Raw genomic sequence first — 18,894 nt, 5'->3', positions numbered from 1 at the left:
AGTAATAATAAGTCTGCTCTGGTCTCAAAACCACGAATAGTAACCAAACATGACCGATAAATGCGGTCCACAACAAGAGAATCTCCCACAGGAGTAGAAACATAAACGGGGGCACTCAAAGAATCCCGAGGCACACCCAAATGCGGAGCAAAGTAAGTAGACACATATCGGTCATGCATGAAGGAACTATGGTTGGGATCAAAATTTCATTATCTGAACATGGCTTTAGAGGATAATTTTAAAAAATCATTATTTACAATTTTCTATACAGCAAATAAGTGAAACTCATACATCTAAAAGTGCCTTACTGCTACTGCCCCAAAAACGATACATTCCTGTATGAACTACTTTGTGGGAGTTTTATGGTGTATTAAGACTCCTTCTGCATAAACTACTTTGTCGGAGTGTTATGGTGTATTAACTTCTTTTAATATAACTGATCTCCATCTCTGTGTCAAGTTCTAAAACCAGAAAAATGTAAGTATATCGACAACAACAATCGCATATAAGTTATATATATACGAATTCTTGAATTTGCACATCCCAATTCAGATAGCTACATCAGTGATAAATATAAGTTTTATGAACATCAATAAGAACCAAAATGCTACACCAGGTATGCTCTTATCATAAAAAAATATAATGCAATTAGGAGGCTGCGACAAAAAAGATGAACCTAACAACATCAACTTCATCAACTTTGTCATAATGCTGGATTAATGTGACTTATATGCGATTCATATAGTTGCCCAAGTCCTCCTTATATAGAATGCGACAACATTACTAAGTTTGGAACAAAGTTAGATATGTTACCTTAGAATCCTGTAAAACCAATTCAATTGAATATGGTATTTCCGGCTTAAAGCGATCCGGCATTACCCACATTCGAACGACTCTAACTTTAAGGTTCCATTGCATTGAGCTGCCTGAAATTTGCTTGATATCATGAATTTGGGTCGCCATAGTTGCAAAGTAAATTAATCAAAATGGTATATTGAGCAGATAAAATGTGAAGTTGAAAAGGTTCTGAAAATGTAAAGCACATAAATCCGATATATATAGATGTGCAGAAAAAATATGATTTTTTGAATTGGAAGCCCACGTTTGGGAGGTAAATCATGGTGGGATAATGGCGAGGTTTTTGGAAGCCCACGTCCGCATTATCCCTTAAGGCAAAACGTGGGAAGTACCTGTGAGTGTGGGAGTAATGGATCCCATAAATTGAGGGAGTAATGGAATTTATTTGAATTTTGATAACTGTTTACCTTTTTTTTTGCCATCTGAAATTTGCTTATTTTATGTGGACAAAGGGAATAAGGGACAGTTATAGTTGTTGTTTTATGCATCTCGGTGGAAAGAGTTTTTTAGTGTATTTTGGGAGTTAAGTTGGAAGCCCACGTTTGGGAGTAAAGTTGGAAGCCGACAGTTTTTTAGTGTATTTTGGGAGTTAAGTTGGAAGCCCACGTTTGGGAGTAAAACAGGAAGCCGACGTTTGGGGGAAAAAAACAAAGCCCATGTTTTGGTTTTTCTGTATTTTCTTATTACTCCCTCCGGTCCAAAATAAGTGATTTTTTGGATGTTTTCACACAGATTAAGAAATTCACCTTTTAGCATTAATTAGCAATTGAATTGACCATATTAAACTTTACTATCTCACATAAACACTCCTAACACATATTCCAACACTATCTACTCCAAGGACAATGTAGGAAAAAAAAATAATTAATTCATTCTTGAAATCTGGAAAAATCACTTATTTTGGACCACAAAAAAAATGCCAAAAAATCACTTATTTTGGACCGGAGGGAGTATTAGTTTTAAACCTTTTTTTAGACATCATAATATTTCAAACTCCAAAACTTGCGGAGTTTTGTCCTAAAGGAGTTCCACTTGGCTAATTATTGTTGTGCCACTTGGCACAATAATATGACTTTGCTTCTCCTATTCTATATAGATAGATTATTGGTATCCTAAATTATTCCTATTCAATTTGCGAAATTCTTTTTTTTTTTTTGTGTGTGTGTGTTTGAAAAATGAGTAGTTTCATGATACACGTGTACGAGTTTAAGTTACATAAATAGACATTGTAAAGAATTTTTAATTTATTATTATGATTTATACACGATATAACAAGTTATCTACAACTTACTATTGCCACGGAGACAAGATGAGTAGTCTTAAGAATGATTAGAATTTTCTCTCTCTAATTGCATATTACCGTTACAACCCATTTTCTCACTGTGAATCAACTCCGGCAATCTAATGCCGCGCACGGTGGACCAAACGGTCCCCCCTGATCCTCCACCGCCACCTCAAACCCCAAACCAACTCTCAGCATCTCCCACACATGTTGCAAATAATCAATTTCCTCCACTCCCACGTGCTCAAAAAGTCCCAAATGCTACTCACTTAATTCCAACAACCCATTGTACTAGATCTGTAATGAATGAAGCTACAAATGCCACGGAGGTTGTTTCGCCTCAATCTACCTATGTAAATGCAAAAGGAAATGTACTACCTACAAGAAATAAAGTTCGACTCCAACACAGATCTTACCAGATGGTAAATGGAAAACCAGTGGTTATTTTCACCAAAGAAGAAGAGGACATGCTTGCCCAGACATGCAAATGGACAATTATTGGTAAATTCTCTCATATACGCCCCTCTATTGACTCCATTAGGAGCGAATTTGCCAAAATTATAAAGAGCAAAGGCAGTATCAAGATCGGAGCTTATGATTTGCATCATGTTTTCATAGACTTCGACAATATAGAGGACCACCGTAATGTGCTCTCCAGAAATTATATAAATCTGGGAGGTGATAAAATCATGAAAATTGGTAAGTGGTCTACTAAATTCAAGCCAGAAGTTGAAACAAATTTTGCCCCTGTTTGGATTAATCTGCCGGATCTTCCGTGGCATTATTATGAATGGGATGCTCTATGCCGAATTGTTGAACCTATTGGTATTCCTCTATTAATGGACAAAGCCACAATCTCCAAAACTAGACCAACTACTGCAAAGGTGCGCGTGGAGATCGACCTTACCAAGCCTCTACTATCTGAAGTGTTGGTGGAAATCATTAATGAGAAAGGAAACATGGAAATCATTACCCAAAAAATAGAGTATGAAACAATCCCAGCTTTCTGTTCCCACTGTAAGATTCAAGGGCACCATGAGGAAAAATGCAGAAAGCTACATCCGGATTTGAGAAATGAAAGACCCTCTATCTTTGAGTCCCCACAGGGTGGAAACTACAATCAACAGAAAAAGACTCTGGGGAATACTTCAAGGGAGATGGACAATATCAATAGTGCAACAAGGAATGTAACAAACAACAATGGGCAAAGAGTAGCAAATGGAGGTACAATGGAACAACCAGGTAATGGAGATGATTGGCACACTGTGATGAGTAAAAGAGGGAAGGGCAATAACAAAAATAACGTTAATATTAATATTGGGGATGATGAACAAGGAAGCAACAATAGCGATAAAAACCAGAAAAAGAGTTACAAAGCCAAGGAAGGGCAAAATGCAGTAATAGTTACTCACAGTATCATAGGGAATATGGAAAATATGGATATATCAGCCCAGGTCACTACTCCACCTCAACAACAAATTTTCTTTAATCATGCAACTATGACACAAAAGCATACTAGGCTGGACAAAGAGACAAAAGAGAAGAGAGCAAGAAAACCAAGTCTCACAACAATCAAATCAAGCATGACAAAGATCAGCCAAGGAAAAAAAAGTTTATTCCCAGATGTTGAAGATCAAAGTGAGATACTAAACAATTCACTAGTACATTTGAAAGAGAATGAACTTCCGGAAGCCAACAAGAAGGTCAACAAAGCTAAAGGAAAATTCCAGTCAAGAGCCACAATCCCCACCGATGTGACTCTAGAAAGTGAAAGGAATAGAGAGGAGAAGAATTACACAGGGGATAGTCCTTTTTTTGGTCTAGATACTAATTTAGCTATATCAATGGCTGGAAGAAGAGCTAAAGAGAAGGAAACCATAGAGGAGCAAGACTTAATGAACTTGGGGGAAAACAATGTACTTGACATCCATAAAGAAGTGGAAGTGAAGGAAGACACATCTACCAAAGATTGTGAGAATGATATAGTAATGGAGATCGAGCCGGGAGACTTTGAATCCAGCAAGTCTGATGATGAACAAGTTAGAGGATCGTCAAACTCTCTAACCTGTGAAGTTCTAGCTGACACCCCTATAGAATTGCAACACAATGTTATCCTCTTTAACAATCTGTCTCCACGAGGGCAATACAATTCCATAGAAAAAGAAGTGAATAATGCCCCCTTAGGTAAGGCAGGCAACAATAACAACAACAACAAAGGACAAAAAGGCTCTAACTCTAATGTTTCCCATGATTAATACAATCTCATGGAATATTAGGGGCATAAGGTCCCAGGGTGCTACGGAAAGACTCAAACTACTCAAGCAACAATATAGATTTCCTTACATGTTCATTCAAGAACCTATGGTAAGGGCTAAGAAGATTGATAGTTTCAAAAGAAAACTGGGATACCAGTATTGCTTCCATAACTGCTCAAATAAGATATGGATATTCTGGTCCTCCGACTATAATCTGGACATCTTGGAAGATAGAGAACAACAAGTACTTGTGCACATCACTCAGAATCCCGGACCAGTGGACTTTCATTTATCGGTTGTCTATGCTAAATGTGATGAAAACTTGAGAAGGGTCCTGTGGGATGAACTGAGAGCTACTGCTGACAGAATTAGGGGACCATGGGGTGTAGTAGGTGATTTCAATGTCATCTCTGAACCAGAGGAAAAAATTGGAGGGAGACCTTTCAGAATTGAAGAGAGTATTGACTTCATCTCATGTCTATCTGATTGTGATCTACAAGATGGAGGATTTCTTGGCTCAACTTTTACCTGGAGTGACAATAGGGACCCTCCGAATACCATTTGGAAAAGACTAGACAGACTAGTCTATAATGCAGAATGGTTTGATCAATACAATGGCACTGTAATCACTCATTTATCTAGGTCATGCTCAGACCATGCACCTCTCCTCATCACTTGTAAGCCAGACAATGTTGATCATATAAGATACTTTAAGTTTCTTAACATTTGGGTTGAACATGAAGATTATTTGCAAGTTGTCCAGGAAGCATGGTCTGATGTTTCTTTTCAATGCCCCTTATATTCCCTACACCAGAAGATAAAGAGAGTGTGTAAATCTCTTAGCTCCTGGTCAAGGGTGGCTTTCGGGGACATCTATGAAGAACCTAAGAAGCTAGAAATCCTTATTAGGAACCTTGAAGACAATGCTATTGCCAACAACAATCATGAGAATAGATTGAACCTCTCTAAAGCTAGAGCTGAGTATACTAGATTTCTAAAGCTACAAGACAATGTTTTGAGGCAAAAGGCTAGAGTGAAATGGCTTGAAGAAGGTGATACCAACACTGCCTTTTTCCATGGGGTTATTAAAGATAGGAGAAAAAGGCTCTACATACTAAAGATCAAAGATGAGAATGGGAATTGGGTTGAAGGAACTACTGAGATTGCAGACAGTGCGGTGAAATACTTTGAACATATTTTCAGTGCTGAAAACACTATTGAAGACGACTCAATTCTGAATGTGATAAACAGAGTAATCACTGATGAGGAGAACGCCTTCCTGAATGCCATCCCTACTCTCCAGGAGATTAAAGATAGTGTATTTTCTATAGATCCTGATAGTGCTCCTGGACCAGATGGCCTGAGTGGAAAGTTCTACCAAACTGCATGGACTATCGTTGCTGAGGATATTCATAAAGCTGTAGTGACCTTTTTCCAAGGTGCTGTACTGCCTAAGTTCTTCACACACACTTGTGTTATGCTTCCTAAGATTCTCCTCAAGATTTCACTGACATTAGACCTATAAGCTTGTGCAATGTATCTAGCAAAATTATTGCAAAAGTTATTAATGCTAGATTAGCAAAGGTCCTGCCAAGAATCATTAGCCAAAACCAAAGTGGTTTTGTAAAGGGAAGGGCTATTACTGAGAATATCCTACTTACCCAAGAGATTGTTCATGACATTGGCAAACCTATGTGGGGTGGTAATGTGGTTATCAAATTGGACATGACTAAAGCTTATGACAGAGTATCTTGGGCTTTTCTGTGTTTTATGCTGAGGAAATTAGGTTTTGCAGAAAGCTGGATTGATCTCATACATAGATATATTTCGAATATTTGGTACACTCTTATTGTGAATGGTAGCAGACATGGGTTCTTCAAGTCTGGAAGGGGCTTAAGGCAAGGAGACCCTCTTTCCCCCTCTCTCTTTGTCCTTAGTGCTGAATTATTGTCTAAAATGCTTAATGGTATACAAGAAAATAGAAATTACAAGAATTTCTCAATGAACAGACATGGTCCTATCATTAATCACCTTGCATTTGCTGATGACACAATCATTTTTAGTAGTGGGAACAAAGCATCTTTACAGCTGATCCTTAACACTCTTGCAACATATGAAAGAGTCTCTGGTCAATTGATTAACAGGAGCAAAAGTAGCTACACTATGGCCCCCAATGTTACTCAAAGATCTATCACAAGGGTAGGTAGAATATTGGGGATGAGATTTGAAAGGTTACCTATGAAATACCTTGGTTGCACGATCTACTCAGGAAGAAAGAAGCTTTGTTTTTTCTCTACAATGGTGAGTAAGGTTATCAATAAAGTCAAAGGGTGGCATTTGAAGTTTTTATCTGCTGGTGGAAGAGCAGTCCTCATAAGGCATGTACTACAAGCTATTAATATTCACACTTTAGCAGCTGTTCACCCTCCTAAGGGGACTCTTGAACAAATTCAAAAATATATATGTAGATTTTTCTGGTCAGGTAATGAAACTGGTGATAAACACCACTGGGTTTCCTGGAAGAATCTTTGTTATCCATACGAAGAAGGAGGCTCTATGTTCAGAAGCCTGGAAGACACTTGCAAAGCCTTCAATGCTAAGCAATGGTGGAAATTCAGAACCACCAATTCACTGTGGTCTCAATTTTTAAAGGCCAAATATTGCACAAATGTGCACCCTACCAATGTCCAATGGAGACCTGGTCAATCACATTGTTGGAAAGCCATGTGTTAGGTGAGGCATAAAATGGAAGAACATATGTGGTGGAAGGTAGGAAGAGGGGATGTTAATTTTTGGTTTGATAATTGGACTAAACAAGGCCCTTTAAGCAACAAATTGGAAGGTGTGATGGTTCAGCAAAATATTCAATTGTATGAGGTGTATAGAGATGGACAATGGGACTGGTCCAAACTCATACCTCACCCTCCCAATTTTATCAAAGAGATGGTATTGAATACCACATTGAATGTTTCCCAGCAAACACATGATACACCAATCTGGACTTGCTCAGAGAATGGAAAATTTTCTATTGTTTTTGCATGGAACCTTTTTAGACAAAAAAGACATATATCCCAATTTGATAAAAGAATATGGCATAATGATGTTCCATATAAGATGGCCTTTCTTACATGGAAAGCATCCCATGGAAGAATCCCAACTGATGACAAGGTTTCAAAATTTGGTATTCATATTGTTTCTAAATGTTGTTGTATTGGTGCAGGTATGATTCCTGAAGTGGAGACAGTTGAACACCTCTTTTCCAATGGCCGATATGCTCAACAAGTATGGGCCTTCTTTGCAGGAAGGATTGGTATCCCATACAAAACTACATCCCTCAGAACTTTGTTGTTCAATTGTTGGAAGTTCAGAACCAGCAACTCCATCACCTCTTATGTCACTAAAATTATGCCTCCAATACTATGGGAGCTGTGGAGATCAAGATGCAGCTCCAAGTATGAATCAGAAAATCCAGCACTCAATAGATCCATCTCATTGATTACTTTCAACATTAGCTGTGAGCACGTGATTTTTGCCTCACGGAAACTACTCCAAAAGAAATCAAAAAATAAATTTTCTTTGGTGTACAATTTTTGACAATTTTGCGTGAAATCTTGGATAACTATTTTGGTCTGTAAAATGTTTATTTTTGTTTCAATTAATGAAAAATACATGTTGCATGCATATTTAGGATTTAATTATGCATTTGGGAACTAATCAAACCATAATTTGGTTTTAAAAGAAGAAAATCACAAAATATGCATTTAGTCTATTTTTTGTTATTTAAGTGTGCCATTGTGTGATTTTATTTTAATTAAATATTTTAACTTGCGTGTTAATTGTTGTTAAGGGGTTAATTAATATTTTGTAGTTTAATTTTGCTTTTACAATTTATTTTAGAATTTTTGTTAATTTGTTAATTAAAAGAAGAAAAAGAAAAGAGTTGAAAATATGAAGCAAATTGGATTTGGGCCAAAATTTTAAACCAAAAGCAGGCCCAAACGTCCCAATGACCCAGTCCAATGCAGTTCGTCTCTGAGACAGTCCAAACGACGTCGTTTCTGAGCCTCAAATCTGGACCGTTGATCAAACAGATCTAACGGTCCAGTTCAGCCTTTGCATAATTGAAATCCGTTTTGAGCAAGTTGATCTTAGCCGTCCATTTTCAATGATCTAACGGCCTCAACCTTTCCCCATAACCCGGTCCATTTTCACCCGGGTCAACCCAATCTCCCAATTAAACCAAACGCCACCATTTCCCTTAAGTGGATTGATCCAGGCCGTTGATCGTGCTTGATCCAACGGCCAGGATCAAATCCATCCCATGGTATATAACCCCAATCCCTTACCCCACGCCTCCCTAAGCCATACCCCCCCCCCCTTAGCCATCGTCTCTCTCAGAGACGACCCTGAACCCTCCGCCCATGACTACCGTGACTCCGCCTACCGGAAATCGCCTTACGGCGGTTCCGGTAGGCCAAACTCCGCCACTTTTACACCACGAACTCACCTCGACCTCCCCTTTCCACCCATCACCATAGCTCCCCTCGAATCAGGCCCCAACTCTTCGAATCTTAAATGGAAGGTTGGCCGGAAAACCTCACCTTCTCCGATGGCCGCCAAATTAACACCCTAAGACCTTCTAACCACCCCCAACCCAAATCCTTAAACCGTTTGGCTCGAATCTTTCTGGAACTTCTCGAATCTTCATTTGAAGATTCGAGCCAAACATGAACCTATCCCAACCGAGCCCAAATTCATACCCTGCACCCCCTGACCTCCCTAATCACCAAACCACCATTGGTTTGGTTCGAATCAGACCAGAACCATTCGAACCCCAACTCAGACCCCCAAGTACCCTAGAAATTCCAAATTGGGGTTTCATCCGAAATTGAAGAAATTGGGGTGTCAATCGACTTTAGTCGAGTGTTCTCAATCGAGAACACTCGATTAAAGTCCATTTTTACCCCAAAGAGGCTCGAATCTAAGTTCGAAATTGAGGTCGTCCAATTTCTGGGCATTTTGAGGTATTTTTCTTCTTTTCTTTTGTTCTTTTGTATTATTAATACCTGTTTATGTGTTTAGTCTTGTTATTTTTGATTTTTTCAATTTTTGTCAACTGTTCTGCTTCTTCTCCATCTGACCGTTTATTTGGTCTAAATTGTTTCTGTTTGTTTGTTTAAGTATACATTATAGGCTATATAATCGTTTAATTAATTTCGTCGATGAAGTAGTTTCCTGATTAGCCCCTGTTTTGTCAATATCACTAAAATCACCCGTGGATTGCTTGATCCTCTGTTTCTGATTGTTTAGTGTTAATTGTAATATGCAGTCGATTAATTAAGCTTCGTCGATTAGGTCGTTCGTATATATTTGAATCATTCGGCATTCTGATTGTTGTAGTTTTAAGTGTTAGCTGTTTAATTAAAATTCTGTTGGATAGTAAGCATGGTTTTGAATCACTGAAAATCCTGGCTTTGATGAATGTTTCTGCTTTAAACTACTGTTTGATTAACCTTAAGGATTGGTTATAGCTGTAATGATTATAGGAATAATCAAATGTTAGTTCTGGTTAGTTGTTAGGATTAAATAGATTTTTAAGAATTAATTGGTTTTAACACTGATCAATAGTTTAAGGGGCAGGGCAGTAACAACAGTAGGATTACAGGGGTATTTTGGGAATGGAAAATGGGCAGAATTGGTTAAGTTAATGGCCAGTTAGTCTAGCACTAATAAAACAGCTCATACATTAGTTTAATGTTAGTGGGGTATTAAACTAATAAGCTAAGGGGGAACAAGAGGAAGTGAGGGCTGAAAATAGGGAAAGACATTCCATAGTGGGTTTTAAGTGGAAATGTCCAGGTTTTGGGCATGAGGGGTCGGGTAAGTGAGGCTGTCAAAAGAAAAAAGGAGGTCTGTTGGTTGTTATAAAAGAAGGGCATTTGAGCATTAATAGGGGCTGGATTTTGAAGAAAAAGTCCAGAGTTAAAAGAGTGAATTGAGGCTGAAACTTTGAACACAAAAATTTTCAGAGTTTGAGTTAAAAAGGGACTGAATTTTAACATCAGAAATTGAGTGTTGGAGAGTTAAAAAACTGAAGAAATCTGCTTTCTTTCACTGTTGAAAATCAGTACTAGTGTGCTATTGTTTCATTGAAGTTTGAAGTTTCTTTTCTTTGAGTGTTTGAAAACCAGAAAACTGTTGTTTTCCTGCTTCTGGTTCTTTCGGATCCTGCCTGGGTTTGCTACTTGGTATACTGTTACTGTTTCATCGAACGTGCTCGGATTCTCTTTGGTTTTTTAATCTGTTCCTGGGTTTCCATTACTGTTGCTGTTGCTGTGTTGTTGCTATTGCTGCTTGGTTCTCATCCTCCTCTTTTCCTTGTATTCAAATACCAGGTACACTACTTCGAATCATCTCGATGTATGTTCATTGAAGTTAAAGTGAAATGGCCAAGGGATCTGTTGATTCCACTAATAAGAACCTGTATTTAGTTAATTTTTGTTATGTGTTTTTCTGTTATAGGAATGCTGTATGTATGCATAACTAGGACTGTTCTTTTATAAGATCACTGATTAGCAATAATAATGATGTGAAATGTTAGATTATGGAACTAAGATTCTTGAAATGGTGTAAACATTAGTCAATACAGTATGTATGTCTAATTTGAGCAATTTCTAGATTGTTGAACTATTGGATGCATGTCTGTAGGAATCTCACAGTTATTAGTTTCATGCTTTGCTAGTTTGTATAATATAGTTCGAAATCACATTCAATTCAAATTGATAAATAGTTAATGTGGAAAATCGATTTAATTTAGTTGATTGGTAAAATCTAGCTTTGAACTCACGAAAACTGGAATAGAAGTAATTTGAGGTTTGTGATTTTCGAGTCTTTTAGTAACAAAGATCCGTAAGTATTAGGCAAACATAAGGGCCATTAATTTTGTAGAATCAGCAGGTTTAACATATTTGAAGTGCGAATCAATATAGTAAGGCTAAGAACATTAATCCAATAGGCATGAGTCGAGCAAGACGAGTTAACGTTGAAGTTTAATAAACTTTCGAATAAGCATTAGTAATTAAGGTTAATTCTAGTTTCCAATAGTTGTAAATAATTAATTCCAATGGTTTATTCATCTAGCAATGTGGGTTTAAGTTAGTTATAAGATAATTAGTTTCTCTTGAAAATATTACTTGTCAATTCCGTATTTTATTTATAGTTTCAATTTTAGTAATATTCTTTTTCGTTAACAATGGTCTTAAGCTAGTAACTAATAAATGACGACCTTTTTAAGCATGTAATTAATTAGGACTTTTCTCTTTTATTTTTAGAGACAAACTTAAATAGAAAAAATGTAGTCACTCTAGGATTACCCTTTAAAATAACTGAGGCGTGCCTCGCCAAAATAAAACGCACAAGCGACGGGGCCCTCAATTTTAGTAATAACTACTTAGCTTTCGGAAGAGGCCGTTTAGCGAATATCCACGGCCTTCCCCAAATTAATAACACGATAGTCTCTTTAGGCGCGTGTTTAATAATCTTACCTTCTTAAATTCGGGTGTGCATTTCATGCGACCCAAATCCAAATCCCAAAACGTCGAATCAAATGTGTTCAGGATTGCGGGTGCATTTCATGTGACGCTATCCAAAGACACGTTTCAAACGACGTTCAACTTTCTTTAATAATTTGAATAAAAGCGGTTAATGGTTGGAATTGGCAAACTACTAGAGCGCCGACTTTCGGAAAGATCAACTATTCTGGTAAATTGGAACAAGCCTCCACCCCTATATGTGAAACTTAATACTGATGGATCGTGCATTCATGGTACATGTGGAGGAGGAGGAGTTGTTAGAGATGCACTTGGCAGATTTATTATGGCTTTCACTATGCCATTGGGACAAGGCACCAGTAATAGTGCTGAAGCTTCCTCATTTCTGTTTGGACTAGAATGGTGCATAAGGAAGGGGTACAATCTAGTCATTGGAGAGACTGACTCAATGCTCCTTCAAAATTGCATCAACGATACAGTTTCTACACCATGGAGATTGGAAGAGACAGTGAATAATATTAAGAAAATTGTGATGTCCAAACTAGACATTGTTTTAGAGAAGCCAACAAAGTTGCTGATAGATTGGCCTCTCTAAGTCGCACCATTGATGAAGTACACATAGATTTGCTCATAGGTCATTAACCTGTTACCCAGGTTAACAAAGTTATAATGAAGGCCAGGCCTAGCCCTCCTTCAACAAATGTAATTTGTCTTCAAGTGGCAATAAAATCGTAAAGTTCGAGTTGAAAAAAAAAAAAAAAAAACTTACTATTGCCACATGGAAAAACACATTTTAAATGAAATGAATGATCTCTTGCAATCGCTCTAAAAAAAAAAAAAAACAAGTTATCTACTTTATTTTCACGGTTATAGTATCTTTATAAATAATTATCTATTAATTATTGCAAATAACTTAACCTGATAGTTTTGAAAAATTATACACGGTCAGTGCACAGAACAAACATTTATCAGCTACTCCTTTCAGATAAATTTAATTTCTGTGGCACAAACCTCTCCTAGTGTTTTCTTGATTACCAAAATCTGCCATATAGTTTAGAAGGTATTTAAAATTCTCTAATTCTTAATTTCTGTTAATGAACTAATTTCAGCTTAGGTATACTTCTCTATCTACTCCAAATTGTATAATCTAAGCTTTTATAAAATCCTTTTTGAGTCGTGTGAATTTAATATGGACGTCCGAATAGAAAAGCTACATTCATATATAGTAGTAAAAACTTAATTATACTTGAACCAATTCTTTTTATTAATCCCTTTATCCCAATTTTTTACAAAAAGAATTTCTCTGTGTGAAATGGCTTTGTTATAATAAATCAGAAGTAAAGGTTTTCACTCCAAAACTACCCTTCATTGAATAAAAGTTAGAAAAGGAATTGGGGTCCCTTCATTACTTGTACTTCACCATAAGTGAAAGAATCTTTTAAGAAAAGTACTACCTTCTTTCACTTTTAATTGTCCACTTTTGATTTTGCCCGCCTCTTTAAAAAATGAAATTTATTTTATAATTTTACCTATAATAATAATAGCGTTTCAAAAACTCTTGGAAAATCAATATTTAATGATAGGAGTAAAACGGAAAAAAGAATTATTTTTTTCTTGATTTGTTAAAATGAACAAGTAAAACTGAAAATATATTTTAGTATAATGAACAAGTAAAAGTGAACGGATGAAGTAACTACTATAACTCAATGGTAATGATTCTCGGGTAGAGTCATTAATTCATTAGCGAGAAGGGCAATGACGAAATAACATGACAAAAATATACTATTATAGACCATATAAAAGAACAAAAATGATTTAAAGAAACTAAAAATTTGCTACAGAATGTACTCTTTTCTGCCCTTTTCTCCTTTGCCTTAAACCTTTTCTTTTAGAAGATTAGAGTAGCTCAATAGTAATATATACAGAGAAAGAAGGTTCAACAATATCTAACAGGCTAATATAGTAGTCCCTCGAACCTGCACGGATGTCCTTTTCTGCAATAAGTAGGGAAAGTAGAAAATGGAACAGTTAGTACAGACTACATAGAGGAAGCACACAGCCATAAGTATGTTGTTATAGTGACGGAAGTCGGTAGCCATACCTTAAATTCTAACACTACGAGAAGTAACGATGAAGCAACTGAGCTGCTGAAGGACGCTGCTGCGGATCCTTCTTCAAGACCTGACAAATTATTTCTCTGAGAATTTCATCTACCTTTTCTTCCGGAATTTCACCAGATTTCTTCAACTCCTCAAATTGCCTGGCTCTTTCATATCCAGTTCCCATTGGACATGACAACTCAAAAAGCACTAATCCGAGTGAAAACATGTCGGATTTTGTGCTAATTAAACGGGGATCAATAGACAACTCGGGGGCTCGATACATCATGTTACCCAATCCATCCCCAAAAGGAATTGAGCCATCTCGAGTGTTACGAGCTAAATGAAAGAAAAAGAAAAGTTAAAAAAGCTACAAGTTATTGTAGAAAAAAGAAAAGTTAAAACGCTGCAAGTTATTGCTATGATCCAGCTTACTTAGTACTCCATCCATTTCAATTTAGATGATGTAGTTTCACTTGGCACAAAGTTTAAGAAACAAAAGAAAGACGTTTGAAACATGTGGTCCTAAAAGCTTGAGGGGCAAAAGCTTTGTGGGACCATAATATTTGTATAGCTATAAATTTTCTCATTAAGGGTAAAGTGGGTAAAATGAAAAGTATAAAATTAAATTGTTTCTTAATATAAAAATGTGTCATTCTTTTTGGAACGGACTAATAAGGAAAGCGTGTCATTTAAATGGAAACGAAGGGATAGTTAAAAAGTTAGTTAAACTCAATTAACGATTAAGCTAGCTGATTAGGAGTAAGGAGTAGTAGACGTGGATGGCTAGGATTAGACTTGTATTTCAATTACCAACAGTTCAGATATGAAGAACAACACACATAAACATCACGTGCAAATGGATTGGCTCCGATTTTGGATGATTTCAATCAGGGGTGGCTCAACCCTAAAGCCAAGGTCCCCGAAAATTAAGGCCCCAAATAATTATATACTCCCTCCGTTCCAATTTATGTGAACTTGTTTGACTTGACACGGAGTTTAAGAAAAAATGAAGACTTTTGGAATTTATGGTCCTAAGCAAGTCAAAAGGGGGCCCAGAGTATTTGTTTGGTTATAAAAGCTTCTCATTAAGGGTAGAACGGTAAGTTTAAGCAAAATCGTTACCAAATTTAGACAGAGGTCATTCTTTTTTGAACGGACCAAAAAAGAAATAGATTCACATAAACTGGAACAGACTCCGTTCCAATTTATGTGAACTTGTTTGACTTGACACGGAATTTAAGAAAAAATGAAGACTTTTGGAATCTGTGGCCCTAAACAAGCCAAAAAGAGGGCCAGAGTATTTGTGTGGTTATAAAAGCTTCTTATTAAGGGTAGAATTGTAAGTTTAAGCTAAATTATTACCAAATTTAGAAAGTGGTCATTCTTTTTGGAACGGAACAAAAAGCAAATAGGTTCACATAAACTGGAACAGAGGGAGTATATATTATTAGTGAAAAATAAAAATTTGTAAGCATATGTTGTCAATTTTTTATCAAACACTAGGTCCATATTTTTAAAGTTTATAAATAAGTAAATTTTAAAATATGATTAAATGTAATTACGATTGAAAATAGTAGGTAACAAAATTTGTAGCTACTTCCTATCTTAATTTTGTCTAATGCATTTAATTTTTTCAATTCTTTGAGTATCTATTTAAATATTTTCAAGCTCAAGCTAATTAGATTATTAAATGATTAGATTAGAAAAATGTGTTGTCCTATAGCTTTTTTCCTCCTAAAAGCTTGGCCAAATACCTCAACTTCTTAAAAAAGATAGTACTTTTTTTTTTTTTTGAAGAAAAAGCATTTTTGCCTTTGGAGAAGCTTGGCCACATATGCTATTAACCTTCGAATATCTTTTGAAGCATAATGATATATGAAATTGATGGTTCTACCTATTTTTGAAATTAAAAGTGATAGGGAAATTGTACAAATAGACGATGATACTCTAATTTGCATATGTGAAGTCTTAATTCTATTTTTTTAAATGTTTCTATTACTTATAAAATAATTTTAATATTTTCTCTATCAATTGCCTCAATTGAAAAAAGTTTGTAAATTAAAATCAATACGAACTTAAGATCAACAATGACTCGTGAAAATTACACATACTGAGCATATTGACAAGTGAAACAAAATTGATTATCCAAATATAATTAACTTTCTTGTATTTTAGGAAACTATAAAAATAAACACCTAATAAAATATAAAAAATATTACTAAAAAAATTAGGGCCTCTTTAAGTGTTTGTTTTAAGTCACATATATATTCGATTGAGCCGCCACTGATTTCAATTGGGATGAAGAAGTTGAGAAACTCATGCTAAAGAAGTTCATTTAATGGTTTTCCTTAATTGGTTATTGCTTGTTGGGGCATAAAAGTTATAACCTAATTAATACTGACGGAACAAATAAATAAACAAACAAAAGGAAATGGAATAAACAACTTACCCAAGCCAAAATCTCCTATTTTAATATGATCATGATCATCCAAGAAGATATTGTCTCGAGACAAATCTCCATGAATAACTCCCTTTTCATGGATGAATTGCAATCCCTGCAGCAGCTCTTTGAGATAGCGGAACACAGGCACCTCCTTCTCTATCTCTGCTTCCAGTCTAGCATGAAGGGTGCTAAAGATACAAATAATAAAAATATGTGAGAACTTTTATGTATTAATAATTGTTTGGAACTAATTAAACTTTACAAACCTTGTGCACAGCTCCATAGCAACAAACAAAGTATGCGTTGCCTCTCTCATCTCATCAGATGACAAAGTATGCGTTGCCTCTCTCATCTCATCTTCATCTGATGATGATCCCACATCGGAAACACCAAGTTCAATCCAACACTGAAAATGAAAGGGAACAATTCAAATAGTCAATTCATTTTGTTCTATTAAATTGTTGCAATCCAAATAAAGTTTATATGGAACCAAAAATAAAACAGTATTGTAATTCCCTACCCCGAGCATACTTTAAACATCACTAAAGTAGCAAACTGAATTCTGTAATGAGAATTTAAGTAATGTCGGAGTGACTTTGGTATTCTTACAAGGAAAAGTTTCTTGCGTTCCTATCCAAACTTGGAATATAGTGGCATAAAAGATACTAACATGTTTCTTTATATAATGGACAAGTTAAAACAATGGACAAAATTGTAAACAACCACTGATTTGCAAATAATATTTGCATATAATATTTGCAAATCTGTTACCAAACGCCTAGTAGCTAGAGCTTCTAATCACTAACACTACCTACAAGAATTGGAAACCCATTAACTGTCTTTCTCAACTTACATTAGGATTACTTATTAGTCAAGTATAAGGTTACTTAACACTAAAGAACTTCTAGAAAGGAACTAGCACAACCGCCACTTGCAAGTTCTATTTAAAGGGCTATGTAATGTCAGAACACCGGCCTTGTCAAACTTGTTTCCAGCATTTCAAAGCTACAAGAACAATATGTAAGTGCTTTTTCTTCCAAATCCATCTTATCCTTAGTTTAAAAGTTTTCCTTTGTGACAAATAATCCTTGCATCATTAGTCTCTATCTATTCTTTACCTAGTTCATATGATATATGTACAGGGAAAAGCATAATAATTAAGTAGTGTAGCATTGATGTGAAAATCCCTCGTCTTTAAGCGGCGTAAAATTAAGGCAAACATGACAAAAAATTACACTATTTTTTATTTATAGATTCCTGAAGAGTTCATTAGAAACAAGTACCAAGATATATTAGTGCTAAGAACCTAATGCCAGTAGAAATCTATCCATATCTAGCTTTTCATAACTAGCATGATTTCAATTGAAATATGCATGTTTTAGATAACGAAAAATAACCTTTTCATAATTCTAAAAATGTCTTAAGTATATATATTATAACCTTGCATGTGTGAGGATAAGTACATGCTTGTGCTGATGAGTTTCGGCTTAGGCAAACATTTTAAATGTGTATCTTGGTACTAATTTTATGATATGATGCATAATGTGTTTTCCTATGGTGACATGTGAAAGCCTGCTTCAGATTACCAGAATCCTGTTCCAAACTTGGTTATATTTTCTCGGCAGAATAGCCTGGGAGACACTTGTACTTGTTCTGGTTTGTCATCCCGGTCCCTACACTCTATAAAGTTTCATCTGGACACTTCAACTCAATCAAAACAAGACTTTTAAATCCTCCGGAATAGCGTGATGCTCACTTGCTTGACGTGGATGACAAATCAGCATCCACATCAGATTTTATGCCAAAATAATACTCCCTCCGTTTCAATTTATGTGAATCCATTTGACTGGGCACGGAGTTTAAGAAAAGGATGAAGACTTTTGATCTTGTAGTGTAAAATGAGGCACATATATTTTGTGTGGCTATAAATCATTGTGTAAAGGTAAAATATTTCCAAATAAGGAAAGGGGTCATTCTTTTTGACACGGACTAAAAATGAAATAGGTTAACACAAATTGAAACGGAGGGAGTATTATTTAACAAAATTTTAATTTCTGAGACAAAAAATAAAATAAGCAAAAAATTAAAATTAAAGAAAACCCCTCCTCCCTTCTTCAAACCCACCTGCCATGGCTTCTCCACCTGCCATGGCTTCTCCCCCAAGTACCACTATTTTCTTCGCTCCTTTTTTAAAGAAAGTTAGTTATCCATGAAAAATACATGAGCAGAGAATTAAGTCTTTTGAATTTTAACTTATTCCTCTACCCCAATTTGAAAGGACTGTGAAAAAATTTGAAAGCTAAAACCACCAAAAAAATGGAGGAGTCATATAGAAGGGGAAGATGACATTGAAGAAAAGAGGAGGGGGGAAGGAGGCGCAAAACGAAGGGGGAAAGGGCTGAAG

General features: G+C 35.9%; 1 protein-coding gene and 1 long non-coding RNA gene across 2 annotated transcripts; one reads left to right on the top strand and one right to left on the bottom strand.

Annotated features, from left to right (window-relative positions):
- Positions 1-8,670: 8,670 nt before the first annotated feature.
- On the top strand, positions 8,671-11,430 carry LOC109213695. Its single transcript, XR_002066054.1, has 2 exons — positions 8,671-9,419; positions 10,791-11,430. It is a non-coding gene; the product is annotated as an uncharacterized LOC109213695 (long non-coding RNA).
- A 2,279-nt stretch (positions 11,431-13,709) lies between these two features.
- LOC109213694 (probable serine/threonine-protein kinase ifkC) lies at positions 13,710-18,433 on the bottom strand. Its single transcript, XM_019377527.1, has 5 exons — positions 17,011-18,433; positions 16,757-16,896; positions 16,497-16,678; positions 14,047-14,383; positions 13,710-13,939 (listed from the first exon to the last, which is right to left on the bottom strand). The coding sequence occupies exons 1-4, from the start codon at positions 17,017-17,019 to the stop codon at positions 14,061-14,063; spliced, it is 654 nt and encodes a 217-aa protein (XP_019233072.1). The 5' UTR covers positions 17,020-18,433; the 3' UTR covers positions 13,710-13,939; positions 14,047-14,060.
- Between the last annotated feature and the right edge of the window lie 461 nt (positions 18,434-18,894).

Source organism: Nicotiana attenuata, unplaced genomic scaffold, assembly GCF_001879085.1.
Source record: "Nicotiana attenuata strain UT unplaced genomic scaffold, NIATTr2, whole genome shotgun sequence".
Classification (NCBI taxonomy): domain Eukaryota; kingdom Viridiplantae; phylum Streptophyta; class Magnoliopsida; order Solanales; family Solanaceae; genus Nicotiana; species Nicotiana attenuata.
The sequence above is the reverse complement of the archived record's forward strand: the minus strand, read 5'-3'. Positions and strand labels throughout refer to the sequence as shown.